Here is a 19,567-nt window from a genome sequence, read left to right on the forward strand (position 1 = left end):
TGTTTTGTCCAAATATGAATCACTCTGCGAAATGTTTCCAGAATAGGCCCATAATTGGTCATAGTTCCCTTATAAGGTCCACTTCCGAAAATCACTTATACGCATATATTTCATTGAATTCTAAAGCTATAGGGGTAAAATTCGACTTGAATAAGTTTTGTGTACATATAAATCATTCTACCACTTTTTTCTCGGATCGGTCCATTATTGGTCATAGCTTCCATATAAGGTCCACTTCTGAGAGTCACTTAAGCACACATATTTCATTGTCAAATAAAGTTAATTTGAGAAAATTCGACACAAATATGTTTTGTCTTTACATAAATCACTCTGCGAAATTTTTCCGGATAGGCCCTTAATTGCTCATAGCTCCTATATAAAGTCCACTTCCTAAAGTTACCTAAACTCACATATTTCATTGATTAATAAAGCTATTGAAGTAGAATTAGACTTGATCTTTTTCTGCATAAAAATCTATATACTAAATTGTTTCCTGATCAGTCCATAATTGGTCACAACTCCCATATTCTGTGTATAGCTACATCATTCTATTAAAATATTTTCGAATATACATTTTTTTGGACCTAATCAAAATTAGTTCGACAAAAATTTTGGCAAGTTATCTAAAAATTAGATAGTTAGATGGGTTTCAATAAAAAGTAGCTGGTGGAGGGTATTTAAGATTCGGCATAGCCGAATATAGCACTCTAACTTGTTTTTAATTTAAGTTTTCATTAATTTTCATATTAAATTTACAATTGTCTTCTTCTTTTTTTATAAAATATGCATTGTTTTGATAACAAACAGTGACATTTTCTGTTGTTTTGTATGGCAACACTGCGAAGTTTAATCTTGTACTCAAAAACATCAAATGGTATTAACATTGGATTAAATTTATTTTTAGATTAACTAATCTAATTATTAATTGCCATTTGATTGCCAACTCAAAAACCCGGTCTTAGAATTTTGCCAAGATCGAAATTTATTGTAGTTCTTGTAGTCATAACTAGTAAAGTAACTAAATCAAGTAAATTTCCAACTTTTCTCCTCTCACCAGGATTGTTGACATCGGTTACAACGGTGCTGAAGCAAGATCGTGGCAACATATACCTTGCATCTGTTTACTTGCCCTTCGATTCTCTGACACTACGTCGGATCTGATGAAACTGGCTGAAGAAGCACAAAGAAAAAATGAGAAAATTATAATAAGTTGCGATGACAACTTCCACAAACACCAAGCAGGGAACAACCCCTCATGGATTTCTTCTTCGATAGAATCAAAGGAGATGAATTAGATATAACTATATGTTCAGAAAACATATAAACGAAATTCAGAATTGGAGAGTTAAGGACGAGCACTCCTTTTCAGACCATCGGTACATAAAATTCAACATATGTACATCGGAATAAGTCTAAAACTAATTGGACAACGTTCGGAACCTTACAGGACACTTTTCAATATCAAAATAGACGCCAAAGTAGAAACGTTCACAAGTGCCTTGGTTGAATCGGTCGAGAACAGCTGCCCTCTGCGAGAGTAGAGATATGCCCAGAAGAAACCCTGGGTAACAAGGAAGATCCGTAAACTTGGGAATACTCAAGGCTGCAGGGCCGGATTATATTATAATGGACTATCGTTGGAAACCGCGTTAAACGAAGTTGTCCACTATATGCACTAGAGTTATGCATTGACATTGAAGGTACCTTTAATAACGTGCACTCTGATACACTTTTCCAATCCTTAGATCAGTTTTATCATGACCGGGTGCTCCATGACTGGGTCAACTTCATGCTAAGGAACAGATTAATAAGCAGCTGTATTTCGCGGTACACCACAAGATGGCATTTTGTACCCTTTACCTTGACGTATAAAGTTCTTTATGGAAGACCCAGAAACAAAATATACAAATGGTGGTAAGAAAGCTCTAAACGAGTATGGTTCACATCATGTGGATACCAGGCCTCCAAGGAGTAGTCGTGAACAGAAGAGCGAATATAATAGCCTTAAAGGGAAGGGAGCTCGAATTAGTTAAACTGACGAACGCAAAATCATTTGACACAACGAAGGAAGAATTAAAAAATATGGGTGAGAGAAACCCACAAGGTCTCTTAGAATAATGAAACGCTAGGTAGAACCTCATTAATCCTAACGAAAGCAGGACGAGAAGCATCCTCAAAATGAGCAAGTCTAATGCTACGTATTCTGAATGGACACACAGGATTACGGGCACAACTATACAATATTGGACGTGCGGATTCAGACGAATGTAGAGCATAATATCCCTCATAAACACTGATTGTAAAATTCTCAGGAATTACGTCAAGGAAACTGAGTTTCTGGACATCTTCGCATGCTCTGCATTCTTCTCAGTAGAATAAGTATGGATTTTCCCATAGAATCTTACACGAAATAGTGCATAATATTTTTAATTGATATCTGAATTGCGACTTAGAGCAAAGTCCACATAGTAAATCAAAACATTCAAAACAAAAATCCTATCAATTGTATTTTAAATCTGCATTTAAATAACGGTTTAACTAAGCTTTAATGTGGCAACCTTATTATTTGCAGCTGAGCACTCTTCTTCATTTCTAAAGAGTATGTTCAGTGCCGGTATATGAAATCATTGTTTTGTTTACTTTTTTTACGAAAAAATCACTTTGGACAAGTTCTCTAAATTTATATTTGTTTTTTCCAAATAAACTATTTTCTTTTTTAAAAAAATGGAAGAATATGAGCTACAGGTATCTCTTTAATAATTAAACTTAATAAAAATTAATGATTACGAATTAAAAACGTTTGTAGTTGCTGACTGTAGAGCAGGCTTTATTGACAACACAGGATGAGAGTGCACGACAGGAGCTGCAGACGTTGAAAGACAGTATTATAGAGCTAATAGCATTGACACAAGTTGCACAGGAAGAAACAAAGAATGAGGAACACATAAATGACGATGATGAAATGCAAAAATTTATGAGGGAAATAAATGAAATCAGCAAAGATGAAAAGCGTGATGATGGCTCAAAACTACAAGAATTGAAGAATAAATTCGAGAAAATGATAGGAGAAAAGTGTTCAGCTCCCCATAAACACACATGGGGAGCCGTAGGTTATCATAATGCCATAATATGTGGCATAGAAGATGAGGCTTACATAGACGAGGACGGCAATGTTGATGTTAAATTGCGTGTACTTTTCACCAATCCAACCCATCGAGAAATGTTACCTTGTAATTATTACTTTGAAGGCAATTGCCGGTTTGATGATGCTAATTGTCATTTTTCACATGGAGAAACTATACCAGCAGCTGAGTTAAAAGAATATACCGTTCCAGACTTTTCACGTTTGTCTAGAAACTGTGTAGTTTTGGCTAAACTCAACGATCGTCTGTGGCATCGAGGTCGAGTATTGTGTGCCAATTTTGTAGAAAAACTGTGTCGAGTACGTTTGGATAACGTAAGAGAGCACAAGGAACGTGAAAAGGATTTTAATTTTGAAGACTTATTGCCGATATTTCATGGTATGTTTATGCGTTAAATTTTAAAGATTTATTGGATAATAGCATTATTTTTTATGATAACAGATGAAGATTTATCTAGTGGTTCATCTAGTGATTCAGAAAGCGATTCAGAGGAATATCCAAAAACATCAATGGATTCTAATTTAGGTTTTAACAGTTTATTCACTTACCAATTAGCACAACCTTTGGGAAATTGGGAAAAACATACAAAGGTAAGATAAAGCTTATAATCAAAAATAGATGTTATAACCACACTCTTTATCCCATTTAAGGGCATAGGCTCCAAATTAATGGCTAAAATGGGTTATGTTTATGGCACCGGTTTAGGCTCCGACGGCCGGGGAATAATTACTCCTGTAACAGCTCAAATTCTACCACCTGGTCGTTCTTTAGATCACTGCATGGAACTACGCGAAGCTGCCAACGGAGATAAAGATCTTTTTAGTGTAGAGAAAAAGCTTCAGAAAGATCAAAAGAAACAGGAGCAGTTAAATGCCAAAGCTTATGCTAGAGAATCTCAAAAATCATCCACCGATGTATTCTCTTTCATTAATGACACTATTTTAGCCACCTGCAAACCCACTGAAGCCATAAAAACTAAGAAACCATCTTTACAAAGTCATACCTCCAAGTCCCTCAATGTAGAAACTGTACGAGTGGCCGATGATATACGTCGTAAGGAACGTGAAATTGCCGAAGTCGAGAAATCCCTAAAACGTAATGCCAGTGGCTCTCAGTTACACGATCAATTAAAACAAAAGTTGCATGCCAAAAATGCGGAATTGAATCAGTTGCAGCGTGAGGAAAAGTCCTTGTCAAGGGAACAGGCCACACGAAAGACAAAGGAAAAGTTATGTGTTTTTTAATTTAAGTTTTATGTTTTATTTTTTCCACGTTTTCATTTGTTTACCTTTTATTTGGATTTAGAAATTTTTGTATTAATGGTAATTTAAATTATGACAAAAACTAATAATTAGACCAAATGTAAATTATTAGAAAAATTCTTGAAATTAAGAATTAAAGAAGAATGTTGTAAAAATTTGGTGGTAGCGAATTTGTTTGTATTAGGGATCGGAAGGTAAGTTTTACAAAATTAACGTTTGGATTCTAAACAAGTTTATTTTAAAACATTAATTTTTTTTCTAAATTTTGTTCAGAAACGCAAATCTTACCTTAACATGCCAGGTCCACTTTAAATATACTATAGATTGATTGTTTTTTATTAATTTGGATGAATCCAGTTTTCTCACAAACTCGTCAAGGAATTTCTAACATGGAAAGATTTAATCTAATCTATACTTTGTATAATTCCATTCTCCATGTAGTTTACCTTTATAGGGCTGACATGTCTTCATAAAGGGAAGTCCATTTCTGTTTTTGTCCATTTTGGATGAATTTGTTGTACGGAAAGCTGTTTACATACTATATTAACAATGTAGTTTACATCTTGGAACTGACCATATGTCTTTTAGTAGAGAAATCCATTTCTGTTTTTGACTAGATGAATACAGTTTTCTCTGTCTCTTTTAAGGGGATTTTTTTTAGGGAAAGTTTTTTTCTAATCTGTACAACATATACTAGCATATTCTATGTAGTTTACCTCTTGGAATTGACAATATGTCATTAACTAGAGACATCTTTGTTTTTGACCATTTTGATGAATCCAGTTTTCTCTGTCTCTAATGTTTATAAAATCCGTCGTTTTCATTTGGTGTCGCTATTAAAACTTTAAATAAAAAAAAAGATTTTCCAAAAATATTTTAAAACCGTAAACATTATACTTTGCCGTAAACCTGCAGTTACTTTTTCAATATTTTCAAAACAAACAACAATTACCGATTACTCACATAATGAATATTTGCTTATTTTTGCTTTGACTTTTTCATTCTACAATCAATCACAACAACACTGTTACGAATGTGAAGAGATAAGAAACAAATTGACTTTTAGAAATTTTGTGTGACTTGACGAAGACGACGATAAAGTATTTCTCTTATTTTTTAAATTTTTTTTTTATCCACGGTCTTGTTGCAATTTCATATTGCGCATTTCGTATATCTATTAAGAAGGAAAACTGTATCATTCTTTTGTTTGGACAAACAATTCCATTGTTGACACTCACGTGCGGCACTGACAATTAGAAAGAAAAACAAACTAAACTTTTAAAGTTTTTAGCAAAATACCTAAGTGAAAAGAATCCCCTGCTGACTGCTTGACATGGGAAATTCTACTTCGAAATCGGAAGGTGGTGCCAGCGGAGAGGGTAGCGGTGAAGTACCCGATGGGAAAGCTAAAGGTAATAAAGCAAGTGCTCACCAGCAGGTGAATGGTAAACCACATTCCTCTGCGGCAGCTATGCTCAAGGTCGAAAGCACTATGAGTCGTTCTGCTTCGGGTTCAGATGTTACCGAGAAATATTTTACCCAATTAGTGCCCATAGAAAAACTATCGGAGATACTTAAAGAGAAATCTTCGGCTAAGTGTGGCGTTAATGGTATTGCGGCGGAGGTGTTTGTGGTGAGTTGTGTGTTTAGTTTGCCAAAACCTCACTATATGATTTAAGTTGTTGACTTTAATGAACTCAATAATAGAGGAAAATTGTGTTAATTGAATTTTATTTGACATTTGTTACGTTTATTTGCTTATCAAGTGTTTATTATTCATTTTAGTCGCAAGTATTTCCCCACTACACCGATTTGGGTCAACGCCTATTTAAATTAATGCATACAACATCGCGAGCCACTACCGCTCACTTGGGCACTGTAGCGTTTCGTCAACAATGTGAACGTTTCTTGGGCATAATGGATGATGCCAAGGCATTGGAATGTTATATTAAAATGTATGCCCAACAGGATAATCCAGATTTTATTGATAAGGAGGGTGTTACCCGCTTATTGCATATTTGCTATACAATTGCCATGCAACATTCGGGTAATGCTGTAATATGTCCATCGGTAAGTCTTTTTAAACAAAATAGATAGATAGATAGATAGATAGATAGATAGATAGATAGATGATAGATAGATAGATAGATAGATAGATCGTAGATAGATATAGATAGATAGATAGATCGAGAGATAGAAGATCGATAGCTCAGATCGCTAGATCGCTCGCTCGCTAGCTCGATCGCTCGATCGCTCGCTCGATAGCTCTCGCTCCTCTCTCGCTCGCTCGATCGCTCGCTCGATAGCTCGCTCGCTCGCTCTCGCTCTAGCTCGCTCGCTCGCTCGCTCGCTCGCTCGCTCGCTCGCTCGCTCGCTCGCTCTCGCTCTCGCTCGCTCGCTCGCTCTCTCGCTCGCTCGCTCGCGCTCGCTCGCTCGCTCGCTCGCTCGCTCTCTCGCTCGCTCGCTCGCTCTCGCTCGCTCGCTCGCTCCTCTCTCCTCGCTCGCTCGCCCGCTCCCTCGCTCGCTCTCGCTCGCTCGCTCGCTCGCTCGCTCGCTCGCTCGCTCGCTCGCTCGCTCGCTCGCTCGCGCTCGCTCTCTCGCTCGCTCGCTCGCTCGCTCGCTCGCTCGCTCGCCGCTCGCTCGCCGCTCGCTCGCTCGCTCGCTCGCTCGCTCGCTCGCTCGCTCGCTCGCTCGCTCGCTCGCTCGCTCGCTCGCTCGTCGCTCGCTCGCTCGCTCTCGCTCGCTCGCTCGCTCTCGCTCGCTCGCTCGCTCGCTCGCTCGCTCGCTCTCGCTCGCTCGCTCGCTCGCTCGCTCGCTCGCTCGCTCGCTCTCTCGCTTTTGTTTTCCCCTTCTCTCCTCCCTCCTCTTTTCTCCTTCCCGCTCCTCGCCCCTTCCGTTCCGTTCCCCCTCGCTTTCTTCTTCCGCCCGCTCCCCTCCGTCTCGGTTCTGTCTGTCGTTGGTTCGAACAGAATCTAATTCGTTTAGTATTATTGGTGCATAAATATTGTGTTCACACCCTATCGACCGCCTATCGTGGTCTCGAACAAGACGCACAATCATGCGGTATTGAATTACAAACTCCCGTTTTGGAGCAACGTAATCCATTTGCCGATAAATCTTCATCATCATCGTTAAATAGTGCTAATGGTGGTTCGTCTGATAGTGTTGATGCCTCTTCCTCTTTAATGCCATTATCACAAGCCTGGTTGTTGGCCGGTGCCTTGCCACCATTGTATTCAAAACCCCAAAAGGTTACTTCACCCACAGCTAATAAAGCATCTGCATCGCAAATATTCATAGAAAAACTATCTATGATGCCTTCTCACTGGACTTTGTTGTATGATTCCAATGAACATGGTTTGGGGGCAAATCGTTTCTTGCATCACGTTCTCGGTTACCGGGGACCCACTTTGATTCTTATACACACTAAAGATGATCAAACATATTTGATTGCTTCGCCGGCTGAATGGAAAGAAACACATTTGTATACCGGCGGAGAGGGCAGCTGTGTCATACAATTGTGGCCCAAGTATGTAATAGTTTAAAGATTGTTTCAGAAGTCTTTAATTAAAATAAAAATTGTTTGCTTTTTCTAGATTTTCAATGTTGGAAAAGAAACCTAATATTTTATACTTAAACACCAGTATACGCGGTTATCCTAAAGGTTTACGTGCTGGTTCTGATCCTAGAAAACCCATATTATCAGTGGATGAACATTTTGAAAATGTTGATTGTAAGGGTATTGCTGCTGTTCTACTTTCAATTGAGGTAAGTTTTTTATAAATTTTTTTTTATATTTTTTTCAAAATGCATACATGTTTAGTTTTCCGCATACGTAGTTATATGTATGTAATTTAATATAATTAAAATTAATTAAATAATTTTGCTTATCTTTTATTGTTATATACGTCACTTATTGTTTTATTTTAAATTCTAATACAAATATTTGCTGTGTCTAAGTACTTGTCAGATTTACTGCGAATCCTCATATATGATGCAGCGATTAATCATACTAAAAGTTTGTTTTAAAAATCATTCTCCCAACGTCTCTCCACTATATTAAGAACTGTTACCATGTATATACTACTAATTAGCTTGTTGTGGCGACCATATATAGCCAGTAGCATATGTATACAATAAAACAGCTATCTATCTCTTTAGAGTCGATGGCACGTTCTTAACCGCTTACTATCTATCTATCTATCTATCTATCTATCTATCTATCTATCTATCTATCTATCTATCTATCTATCTATCTATCTATCTATCTATCTATCTATCTATCTATCTATCTTCTATCTATCTATCTATCTATCTATCTATCTATCTATCTATCTATCTATCTATCTATCTATCTATCTATCTATCTATCTATCTATCTATCTATCTATCTATCTATCTATCTATCTATCTATCTATCTATCTATCTATCTATCTATCTATCTATCTATCTATCATCTGTCTATCTATCTATCTGTCTATCTATCTTATCTATCTATCTATCTATCTATCTATCTATCTATCTATCTATCTATCTATCTATCTATCTATCTATCTATCTATCTATCTATCTATCTATCTATCTATCTATCTATCTATCTATCTATCTATCTATCTATCTATCTATCTATCTATCTATCTATCTATCTATCTATCTATCTATCTATCTATCTATCTATCTATCTATCTATCTATCTATCTATCTATCTATCTATCTATCTATCTATCTATCTATCTATCTATCTATCTATCTATCTATCTATCTATCTATCTATCTATCTATCTATCTATCTATCTATCTATCTATCTATCTATCTATCTATCTATCTATCTATCTATCTATCTATCTATCTATCTATCTATCTATCTATCTATCTATCTATCTATCTATCTATTATCTATCTATCTATCTATCTATCTATCTATCTATCTATCTATCTATCTATCTATCTATCTATCTATCTATCTATCTATCTATCTATCTATCTATCTATCTATCTATCTATCTATCTATCTATCTATCTATCTATCTATCTATCTATCTATCTTCTATCTCTATCTATTTATCTATCTATCTATCTATCTATCTATCTATCTATCTATCTATCTATCTATCTATCTATCTATCTATCTATCTATCTATCTATCTATCTATCTATCTATCTATCTATCTATCTATCTATCTATCTATCTATCTATCTATCTATCTATCTATATATCTATCTATCTCTATCTATCTATCTATCTATCTATCTATCTATCTATCTATCTATCTATCTATCTATCTATCTATCTATCTATCTATCTATCTATCTATCTATCTATCTATCTATCTATCTATCTATCTATCTATCTATCTATCTATCTATCTATCTATCTATCTATCATTCTATATACTATCTACCTATCTCATTCTTCCACTAATGAGACAAATTCACTGATCTAAGATTTACCCGCTGAATTTTGCTAAAGGTTATTTGGGAACAATCATAACAATACTTTCAATTAGTTAACGAATCGGGCTTACAATTATCTATCAAAACTTACTAATGTATACAAAACTCTTTATCAAGAAAGAGCCAGCAATCAGTTGAAAGAGCTTCAAGATGAGAAATTACTAGATGGGTTGGTTCTACTACTCAGCTCAAAAATGAAGAATACAGCGTTGCAAGTTTATAGAAACTAACATGACTGATTCTCGGGATTTTCTTTGAAGAGTTAATTTCGATCGAAATGGTATTCTGTGACAGGATACCATTGACCTGTTGTAGCATGTTTAAAATCGGTTTATTACTGATTCCATTAAATGATCAAAGACAGATTGACCATATTTTCTAATGAAGCTTATTCTGACTGGTATAAAAGAAGAAAATGAAAACAAAAAACCTGTAACTCATGATCTATTTTTTATACACTTTGGTTTATTTCGTATATTTCAATTAATTTAATATAATTCGTTTAATTATAATAGAACATTTGTTTTATATATTTATAATGTATGTGTATATGTATATGCAGTTATTATTTGTCTTATAATTATTTTAAATTTCGTTAGTTTTTCAATTTATTAGGTATAAATTTATTCACATTTGTATAAGAAATAAACAAAAAAACAGTAAAATCATCATCACTCATAAACAAATAAATTAATAAATAGATTTTATGTATATTATTAGTTATCACGCAACAAAGCTTCCATAACAAACAAAAAAAAAAAAAAACAATTTTGTTAATTATATTCTTGTTTTATACTTTTTTTACTCCATTTTTTTTGGTATTTTTTAAAATAATTATTGTTTTTCTTTTATTTTTCAAGGTATGGGGCTGTGGAGATAAGACATCACGTGAAGTGCAGTTGGATATTAAAAAATGGCAAATTAAAGAAGCCGAACGACAACGTACAGTTAAATTAACAGCAGCTGATTGGATGGATCATCCAGATCGTTTCCTTTTAGAATTGGGTGGACGACAAAACTACAACAACTAATGTTAAAAAAAAAACGACGACGTAGACAACGACAACAGGGAGTTACGAGTGAGTTTTGAGTTAGTAGTGTGAGCAGTTTAGTAGTCCATGGTACACAGGAACCAGTTAGTTACATATTATATATTATTATTATTATTATTATTATTTGATAAGTTTAATTTGACGTATGAATGGGTGGGTGGTTTGGCGACTGCTTATATATGCATGAATGTATGACAGATGATTAAACAAACAAATAAATAAAAAAAACACAAACAAACTAAATAGATAAAATATTGATAAAATGTTACTAAAATGAAGAGAAATCTTTATTAATAAACAAAACAAAATTGTGCCTTTTTGTTGCTTTAATTTATTAAATTGTAAAAGTTTTATTGTGTTTTTAGTTGTTAACAAAATGACTAATTTTCTTAACGAAATTTTTAAATATGAAAGTGTGTTTCAAGTCTTTTTTTTCTGTATTTTAAAAACAAATGACGATTTAAAAGATAAAATGTTAATAAAAAATGTACTTAAAACCCCCTCCCATTATTAAATGCAAAATATGAAAAAAAGCAATGTCTGTATTAGTATAATTTTTGTAAAAATGTTGCAAACAACTGAACTAAACTTGTTTAACTAAAATTAAAACAAAATAAAGTATTAATATTACAAAAAAGAAATAAATAAACCATAAAAGAACTTATTATATTAGAAGGTAATTAAAAAAAAATTATACATTCCCTTTATATTTTGATAATAAAAATTAAATAAAATACAAACATTTTAATTTTTTTTCGTTTTTTTTTTTATTATTTTTCCAATTTAAAAATTTATTTAAAATAAATACAAAAAAATAAAGGAAATAAAAATAATCATATAAATTTGTTTTTGTATTATATAAACCTAAAGCTAAAACTAACTATTTATAAAAATTGTTAATAATATACACGACTCTATAAACAATTCAAAACATAATTCTTGTTAAGTTTTTTTGTTTTTCTTTAAAAACACCAGTTAATAGAAGTGATTTCAAAATGTTATCATTGTTTTCTCTTACACATACAATACAAAAAGGAGAGTGTGAAGAAATTAAGTAGTTATTGTATTGCTTTGTTTTACTAACTGTTCTTTTACTTTAAAGTTTTCCTAAAGCAATATTTGAAAATGCATCTGTTAAAATACAAAAATTATTATTAATAAATTTTGTATAAATGTTTGATTGTTTAGCTTAAAGCCGCTGAAAATCACTTTTGTCTTAAAGACAGTTTTTTTTTATTTATGAAACTTTTAGTTTTTTTCTTTTCTTGTTTTGAATGAGAATTTTAATGTTAGCTTGTTAGAAATTGAATTATTAATAGTTTTTAAACAAAGGCCACTTGCAGTTTTTTTAATTTATAATTACAGTTTTTGTTTCTTTATATAAATACCTACACATAATTTATTTTATATATAAAAAATAAGTCTTGCTTTCTTAAAACTACTTTGGTTAGTTTAATAAAATCAAATCAAACAATTTATATTAAACTGAAATTGTTTTTAAATTAAAACAGATGCTTTTTTAAAAAAAGTAGTTAAAACAATATCATAAAAACCACATAAAATCCCCAAAAATTAAAAAAATAAATTATAATTTTGTAATTAATTGCAGTTCTTAAGTTAAACATTAAAGCAAAAATTAAGTTATAAACAAAGTGATAATATACTATAAAGGTAAAAAAGGGGTTTACTTGTATATTTTGTAACTTAAATGTTTGTTTTTTTTATATAAAAAGTAAATAAGTACTTTTTAAAAAAGTACTGCTTCCAAATACATAGATTTAGACCGTTATATTCAATAGTAGTTTTTCTAAAAATACTTTTGATGAATATACGCTTTCGGTTAATGTTTAAAATCTGAATATTGGTTCTGGCAAGTACCGAATTTTTTATAAAGACAACAGCATGCTATCAAAATGTTTCAATGAAAATTTTTCCAAAACAAAAAATTACAAGTTAATCAGCCCTATTCTGCTTATCAATTCGAATCGAAATTTTCTCCGTTTGGCAACTTTGATGTTCTGCATTTCGATCCGTAATGCGTGGTAATGCTTCTTCTTTTTTAAAAAAAAAAAAACTTTTTTACAAATTTTTATGTTCGAAATTTGAAAATGTAATAAATTTAGTTTCAAATAATTTCGAATTAACTGAATACGGAAACATATTCGAAATGCAGATTATGGTAGAATATCTTCAAATGTTTATTTTTGATAGTAATATTGAAAATTAATTTTCAATTCATGAATTCATGAATTTTATAAATTTTTTCTTGAAAATTTTTATGTTCGAAATTTGAAAAATGTAATAAATTTAGTTTCAAATAAGACTAAAATTATATTTTATGATTCCCAAGGATTTGGAGATTATTTTAAGAACTTTCGAATTTTCGAAAATGTTTTCGATCATTGCGTAACTGAATTCGGAAACGTTATAGAAATACAAAATATGGGGAATATCTTAAAATGTTTACTTTTCGAAACTAATATTAAAAATTTATATATTTTTTGAAAATTTTTATGTTCGAAATTGAAAAATGTAATTAATTAGGTTCCAAATAAATCTAAAGTTAAATTTCCATGCGTCCTAAGGATTTGGAGATTATTTTAGCAGCTTCAACAATTTTTCGAAAATAACTTCGAATTTTCCAACTTGTTTTTTCGATCATCATATCTGAATACGAAAACGTATTCGAAATGCAGAAAAGATATGTCTCAAAAATTTCATATTTTTTGAAACTAATATTAAAAATTTATGAATATTTTGAACATTTTAATGTTCGAAACTTGGAAAATGTAATAAAATTTGTTCCAAAAAAAACTAAAATTAATTTTTTATGCTTTCTAAGGATTTAGAGATTATTTTAACAGCCTTTACAATTTTTCGAAAATAACTTCGAATTTTCGAACTTATTTTCGAATATTGCATAACTGAATGCGGAAACGTATTTGAAATGCAGAATATGGGGGAATATCTTAAAATTTTTATTTTTTGAAACTAATATTGAAAATTCATGAATATTTCGAAATCTTTTTGGAAAACTTTTATGTTCAAAATTGAAAAATGTAAAAAAATTGGTTTCAAATAATACTAAAATAATATTTCCATGCATCCTAAGGATTTAGAGATTATGTTAACAATTTTTCGAAAATAATTTCGAATTTTCGAACATGTCATAACAGGGTTATAATCTGATATTACATTGAAAATACTATTAAAATGAATAAAAATTTTGAATTTGATAATTAGAATAACATTTTAACAGCTTTAAATTTCATTCGATTATAACTTCGAATTTTCGAAAATAACTTAAAAATGGCATATTTTGAAACTACATTGAAAATACTATTAAAATGTATGAAAATTTTAAGATTATCTTTAAAAAAAAAAACGCAATAAAATTAATTTCCAATAAAATAAAAATATTTAGAACATAAGTTTGAATTTTTGAATATAAATTTGAAAATTTTCTTAATACATTTTTTAGGAATTATCATAATCTCTTAATTATTTTAGAATATAATTCATAATTTCGAATATATATTTGTAATTTCGAACATATCAATAAAAGATGTAGTTTTTCGAACATAATTTTTACATTTTTAAAACTTGGAATTTTTCATTAATTTTAGATGATTTCTCGTGATAATTTTGGAAAAATTTTTTAATAAAGAAAGACAAAATCTATAGCTTATCAAACTTGGAATTTTCCCTTAAAATGGAGAGAAATAAGAGAAACTTTTAAGAGAATTAAATGGATTTTGATATTTGAATATTGGAATGATGATTGCAATGAATTTTTAGCCAAAACAGGCTTAAAAACAGAGTTTGTTCCCAAGAAACCAATTGCAATATTCATAAATTTAAACAATTTTCTAAAGAATATTAAACTTTGAATTTGGTCATAAAATCTATAAATTTTTTTGACACATTATTATCACTAATCAATGATAATATTGGTAAATTGTTGATAATCAAGAGACTTCTAAAGAAACACAAACATTTAAGTTACAAAATACAAAGATTAATAAAAAAAAAACAATAACAATTGCTTTCGGGTATTTCGTTTTTCTTTTTCCCTAAAGTCTACACCCGTCCGATCTGTACGTCTGTATTTAAGTAGATTTGTTTTCGTTTCTATCATTTGGTAGCATTAATAATTATTTTGTTTGTAATTACAAAAAAAATGTAGATTGTGTTTGGTGTTTTTTTTTGTATTAGTTGTCGTGATTGTTAGTGGTGATGTTGTTGTGTGAGTTTAAGTGATGTATTCGTTAGATTCAGTATGTGGGTGGCTAAGTTGTAGTTGTTGTTGTTGTTGCATAGTAGAACATGTTGGCCCTACGTCAATATCATCGCCAACATTATCGTCATCATCATCATTATTATCATCATCATCTAATAATAATTTTGGACCCACACCATCGGGCGAACTTAACCAATCAGATGAATTATTACTGTTGTTACTGAGGCTGCCACCCGTCGACAACTTAAGGCTACTGGAAAACCCTATAGAAATCGATTCACTAGCGGATGGATTATAATTTTGACTATTACTATCATAACGCTGTCATCTTGAGGAACCGATAAATGATGCAAAATCATCAACGGACTCTGGAATGGGACTGGGAGCGTGTGTTGTCGTAACATTACGAGCCTGCAGAAAACTAGTACCACCCGCCACGGGCGCCCCATAATGTGTCGGAAAGTCTCTAACGGTTGGATCGCGTTTTTGTATACTAATACCGCCAAAATTGGAGTGGGTAGCAGAGGGATGAGTGTTAGTGTTGGTAGCAATGATGGCGGCGGCATTGCTACTAGTTTCGTTGCCAGTTGCAGTTGTTATGGAAGCTTTGGAAGTGGTGGGACGGTTACCTGCTAATTGGGATTGAGATTGAGAATCATTGGTTATTGCAGCATCACAAACGGGTAGCACAAGACTATCTGTAGCTCCATAGCGATTGGCCTTGGCCAGCGGTTTAGCATAATGCGTTTGATATGGATTTCTTTTCTTATTATTACCTGTTTTATCACTGCTATCAGTGTCCGGAACTAGCAGTTGCTGACTACTGCTTGAGTCCTCACCATCTAGGCGTCTAAAGTACTCGCCGCTTGAACGTCTAGTGCCACGCGATAAAGGCTGATAAGCGCTGCGACCTTGGAATCGACGACTTATGGTGCCGGTAACAACACCTAAATGTTCGGATACATCCTCTTGTATATCGGATATATCGATCATGGATAGAAAAGCCCGACACCAGTTATGATTTGGATTATTCCAATATTGTTGAGAGTTAATATGGAATGGATAGTGAGGGAAACTATAAATGTGAGCCACTGCTGCTATAAACATTTCAATGCAAATAATGAAATTCTGTAAAAGGCAGAAAATGTTTACTTCTTTTTAGCTTTTAATATGTTTTATTTAAAAACGAACTTACTTGCAACATTGAGGCCAAATTGGCATCCTCACCCAAATCATCTGCTTCAAAGATTTTTATTATTTTATAATAAACTAAAACGTTTAATAACACTCCTTGGCTAATAATGAAAATAAATTAAGTAATTAATAATAATTTCTCATGGAAACGTTTTTTTTTGTACTTACAAAAATGAAAAGAAAACTACCGCTTTAATGCACAAGAATTTTGGTATAGGTTTCATGGGTTTTAAATCCTCCTGTTAAGAAAATTATTTTTTTAATTGTAGGTTTTAAATATTTGTTTATTTAATATCCTACCTTGTTGGCTTTATAAAACAAAACGAGACAATACATGGCTACGAATTGTGAGATATTGTTGATAACAACTATATAGGGAAATGCTACATTTCCGGCAAAAGTACCTTCTCCATAGACACCGCATAATTCGCAAATACTAAAAATACATTTTTTTTAAAGTTTTATTAATTATTTTTTTATTTGATTATAAAGCCACCTGAAGATTAAATAGTACAAAAACTTAAAAGGCGAATTTCATAAATAACATTTTCTTTATTTGGAAGGAAAGATCATCTACATGAGGAAACTCGGTTATTTTAGGTGAGACAACATAATGACTTGCTTGTCTAAACAGTTCCAATTGGCATGTCATCTACCAAATTACCTCAACTATCAGAGAGAAGATCCACTTCCCTGAAACTTCCTCTCTCAATCTCAATCCCCCTTTTCCTAATCTTAAATTGTTTACATCCTGTTTTGGATTATCTAATACTAACTTTTGAAGGTAATCACAATGAAAACCATGAGTCTCCGAGTGGGAGTATATCTCATAGTACACACCCCTTGTAAACTAATATCAATTTCAATATAAATCATTATTTAAAAATACCTTCCTAACATGGTACGCAGTTTCGAGTAAAATGAAATTTTAAAAAATCTTACAAACGATGGAAATTACTAACTAATCGAATAATTGTATGTATATTAATCGTCAATACTCGGTATCTCGTACATATGTTTGTTAAAAAGCAAAGAATTTGATGACCACTTAAGGAAAATAGCTAAACGTTAGACAATGTTACGACAAACAATAAAATCAATTGAACAATATATGAAATATATTTGAATGTAGAAAAAAAATTAATAATAGATACGCAATACATGCAAAACGTACATAAATATTATCATTAATTGAACTTGAAAATTGCAAAAATACTTACACCGCTATGAATGTAGTTATTGGCCGCACCACAGTATATTGTAAAATACCATGTTTACAATTATGTATAAATTCTCGACCCATGGTCCAGGGACGAATGCAACACATAGGAAAGAAATGATGTACTTGGGATCTATACATCATGGTCGCTTCCAAATCCATGCCCAAATTTAAATAATTTAATAAATAGACCATAAAATTATAAATCACATAGGCCTCATAGCACTCACGTAACGAATCGGCATAGATTGAATGTTTCGGAAAGAATAAACCAATCCACTGAAAAATATTTAAATATAAAATCCTGGAATAAGCTGTTGGTGTACTTAGGGAGTACTTACAGCATTTAAGGCATATATGGGCACCATCCACAATATGCGTATGATGTGTTTTTGTAAAATGGGTTTTGTAAAGTGTACAACATGCTGAATAATATGCCAAATTGATATGGGCACTGCTGATAAAACAAATAAGCCACCAATTAATATCAATTGATCACGACGCTGAAAACCATCCTTGACGGAATTGATAATGAGCAGAGGCACTACGATTATCGCAAATATGCCATAGGTTATAATAAGTAAAGGTCGTATCCAGATACGCCACTCCTCGCAGAATCTTCGCAATGAATAATTCTGACACATATTCTATTCTATTCAAGTTTCGAATTGATGTTTGTTTTCCTCTCTGCTCAGCTCTGCTACGGCTGTTGCTGCTGCCGCTACTGCTGTGTGTATTTGTTTCCTTTGTTGTTGTTGTTTTTCTGCCAAAGCGATTGTATTACTTTTAACTAAAAAAAACCTTTATCTCTTGCGAAAATGTATTAACAAAAAAAGAAATAAAAAGTTTGTGTGAAAACTAGTAATTTATAATTTTCAGAGTTTTTAATCTGTATTTGATTGAATGTGCTAAATGTTTCTTTTTTTATTTTGTTGGTGGTATTTTAATTGGTGTTAAATTTCTAATTGGTTGGCACAGTATTTGTTGTTGTTTTCTTCTTTTTTTTTTCTTCCTCTATTTTGCTTCATACACTGATTTTTCTCGGTGGCACTTTTTTTATACTAATCAATTTTTTCTCTGGCACTTTTATTACACAAATACCGAATGTAATACATTTTTATGATATTTTCTTTAACTTCTCCAACTTTAGAACGTTTTAATTAAATTTTCAAATTTTTCTACACAAAATAAACAATAATTTTCTTTGTTGTTTAGTTGAAAATATCAAATATTTTTCGCGAGAATAGCGGAATATGAAAAAGTTTTACTTTCGTTCAGATTTGTTATGAGCTGTCCATAGAGTATGGTTGCCAATGTAACGGAAATTAGAAAATTACCAAAATACTATTTAAAGGCCTTTAATGCAATGAAAATTTAATGAAAAATTAAGAAATTTAGGATTTTGTATCTGCAAGAAATCGAAATTAAAAAGTAAAAATTTATCCTTTTACTTAAATGTTATAAAATTTAAAAGAATGCATTCATTCTCTTTAATATCGTACCAAATTCATTACACAAAATATTAAATTATATATCGCCGCATAGACGGCTTGGTAACACTGTAAAAGGAAAACTTAACGATAAAATATCATTGTTGCTTATAATAGTATTAATTATAAACTACTACCTTTAAAAAACAAGACAGATTCAAATATATGTACAAAATACGAAAGTATAAATAAATATTTAAATCTAGTTCTAATCAGAATTTAAAGTTCTTCTAGTGCCTCTAGTACAGACAACAATTTCATTCTGCTAGGTTTACAATCAAAAATATAATTAAAATACGAGATGGTTTGGATATTTAGGTTTATATATTGGTTATACTTTGTGCATTGGTCCTCTATTTTAGATAATATTAATATTTGTTTAATTCATACTTTTAATAAATTTAGAAATGTTATCTTTGGTGCATTTTATCGATAATTTAATGATTAATTTTCTGTTGACATTCTCACTGAATATACCCCGATTGTAAACAAACAAGACGAAGGCAAATTC

General features: G+C 31.7%; 3 protein-coding genes across 5 annotated transcripts; 2 read left to right on the forward strand and 1 right to left on the reverse strand.

The window, feature by feature from the left end:
- The first annotated feature begins 2,640 nt into the window (after positions 1 to 2,640).
- On the forward strand, positions 2,641 to 4,567 carry LOC119600808 (zinc finger CCCH-type with G patch domain-containing protein). Its single transcript, XM_037951362.1, has 4 exons — positions 2,641 to 2,745; positions 2,807 to 3,521; positions 3,585 to 3,733; positions 3,794 to 4,567. Exons 1-4 carry the CDS (start codon positions 2,725 to 2,727, stop codon positions 4,385 to 4,387), a joined length of 1,479 nt encoding a protein of 492 aa, XP_037807290.1. The 5' UTR covers positions 2,641 to 2,724; the 3' UTR covers positions 4,388 to 4,567.
- An 880-nt stretch (positions 4,568 to 5,447) lies between these two features.
- LOC119600812 lies at positions 5,448 to 10,896 on the forward strand. The gene is made up of 5 exons (XM_037951367.1): positions 5,448 to 6,038; positions 6,191 to 6,480; positions 7,290 to 7,934; positions 8,002 to 8,173; positions 10,722 to 10,896. The coding sequence occupies exons 1-5, from the start codon at positions 5,739 to 5,741 to the stop codon at positions 10,890 to 10,892; spliced, it is 1,578 nt and encodes a 525-aa protein (XP_037807295.1). The 5' UTR covers positions 5,448 to 5,738; the 3' UTR covers positions 10,893 to 10,896.
- Positions 10,897 to 11,815: 919 nt separating this feature from the next.
- LOC119600809 (transmembrane protein 184C) lies at positions 11,816 to 18,210 on the reverse strand. Of its 3 annotated transcripts, none has more exons than XM_037951365.1 (7): positions 17,908 to 18,210; positions 17,568 to 17,845; positions 16,648 to 16,783; positions 16,516 to 16,586; positions 16,349 to 16,448; positions 15,930 to 16,281; positions 11,816 to 15,782 (listed from the first exon to the last, which is right to left on the reverse strand). In XM_037951365.1, exons 1-7 carry the CDS (start codon positions 18,208 to 18,210, stop codon positions 15,478 to 15,480), a joined length of 1,545 nt encoding a protein of 514 aa, XP_037807293.1. In that variant the 3' UTR covers positions 11,816 to 15,477. The 3 variants fall into 3 exon arrangements, with proteins under 3 accessions (XP_037807293.1, XP_037807292.1, XP_037807291.1); XM_037951364.1 differs by having other exon boundaries at positions 11,816 to 15,785; XM_037951363.1 differs by having other exon boundaries at positions 11,816 to 16,281.
- Between the last annotated feature and the right edge of the window lie 1,357 nt (positions 18,211 to 19,567).

Source organism: Lucilia sericata, unplaced genomic scaffold, assembly GCF_015586225.1.
Source record: "Lucilia sericata isolate MDLA Ls3-8-SP2 unplaced genomic scaffold, ASM1558622v1 Contig000122F_arrow, whole genome shotgun sequence".
In the NCBI taxonomy this organism is placed as follows: Eukaryota; Metazoa; Arthropoda; class Insecta; order Diptera; family Calliphoridae; genus Lucilia; species Lucilia sericata.

What these genes read in the sequence shown, in the direction of transcription:
- LOC119600809 (XM_037951363.1), bottom strand. Translation starts at nt 18,210, where the DNA reads ATGTGTCAGAATTATTCATTGCGAAGATTCTGCGAGGAGTGGCGTATC. An exon ending in CCATATATGCCTTAAATGCT is followed by an intron (nt 17,846 to 17,907) that starts GTAAGTACTCCC and finishes AATATTTTTCAG; the next exon opens with TGGATTGGTTTATTCTTTCC. An exon ending in GTAGTTTTCTTTTCATTTTT is followed by an intron (nt 16,449 to 16,515) that starts GTAAGTACAAAA and finishes TTTCATTATTAG; the next exon opens with CCAAGGAGTGTTATTAAACG.
- LOC119600808 (XM_037951362.1), top strand. Translation starts at nt 2,725, where the DNA reads ATGGAAGAATATGAGCTACAG. An exon ending in TGGAAGAATATGAGCTACAG is followed by an intron (nt 2,746 to 2,806) that starts GTATCTCTTTAA and finishes AAACGTTTGTAG; the next exon opens with TTGCTGACTGTAGAGCAGGC. An exon ending in ATTGGGAAAAACATACAAAG is followed by an intron (nt 3,734 to 3,793) that starts GTAAGATAAAGC and finishes ATCCCATTTAAG; the next exon opens with GGCATAGGCTCCAAATTAAT.
- LOC119600812 (XM_037951367.1), top strand. Translation starts at nt 5,739, where the DNA reads ATGGGAAATTCTACTTCGAAATCGGAAGGTGGTGCCAGCGGAGAGGGT. An exon ending in GTAATATGTCCATCGGTAAG is followed by an intron (nt 6,481 to 7,289) that starts TCTTTTTAAACA and finishes CCTTCCCGCTCC; the next exon opens with TCGCCCCTTCCGTTCCGTTC. An exon ending in GTCATACAATTGTGGCCCAA is followed by an intron (nt 7,935 to 8,001) that starts GTATGTAATAGT and finishes TGCTTTTTCTAG; the next exon opens with ATTTTCAATGTTGGAAAAGA.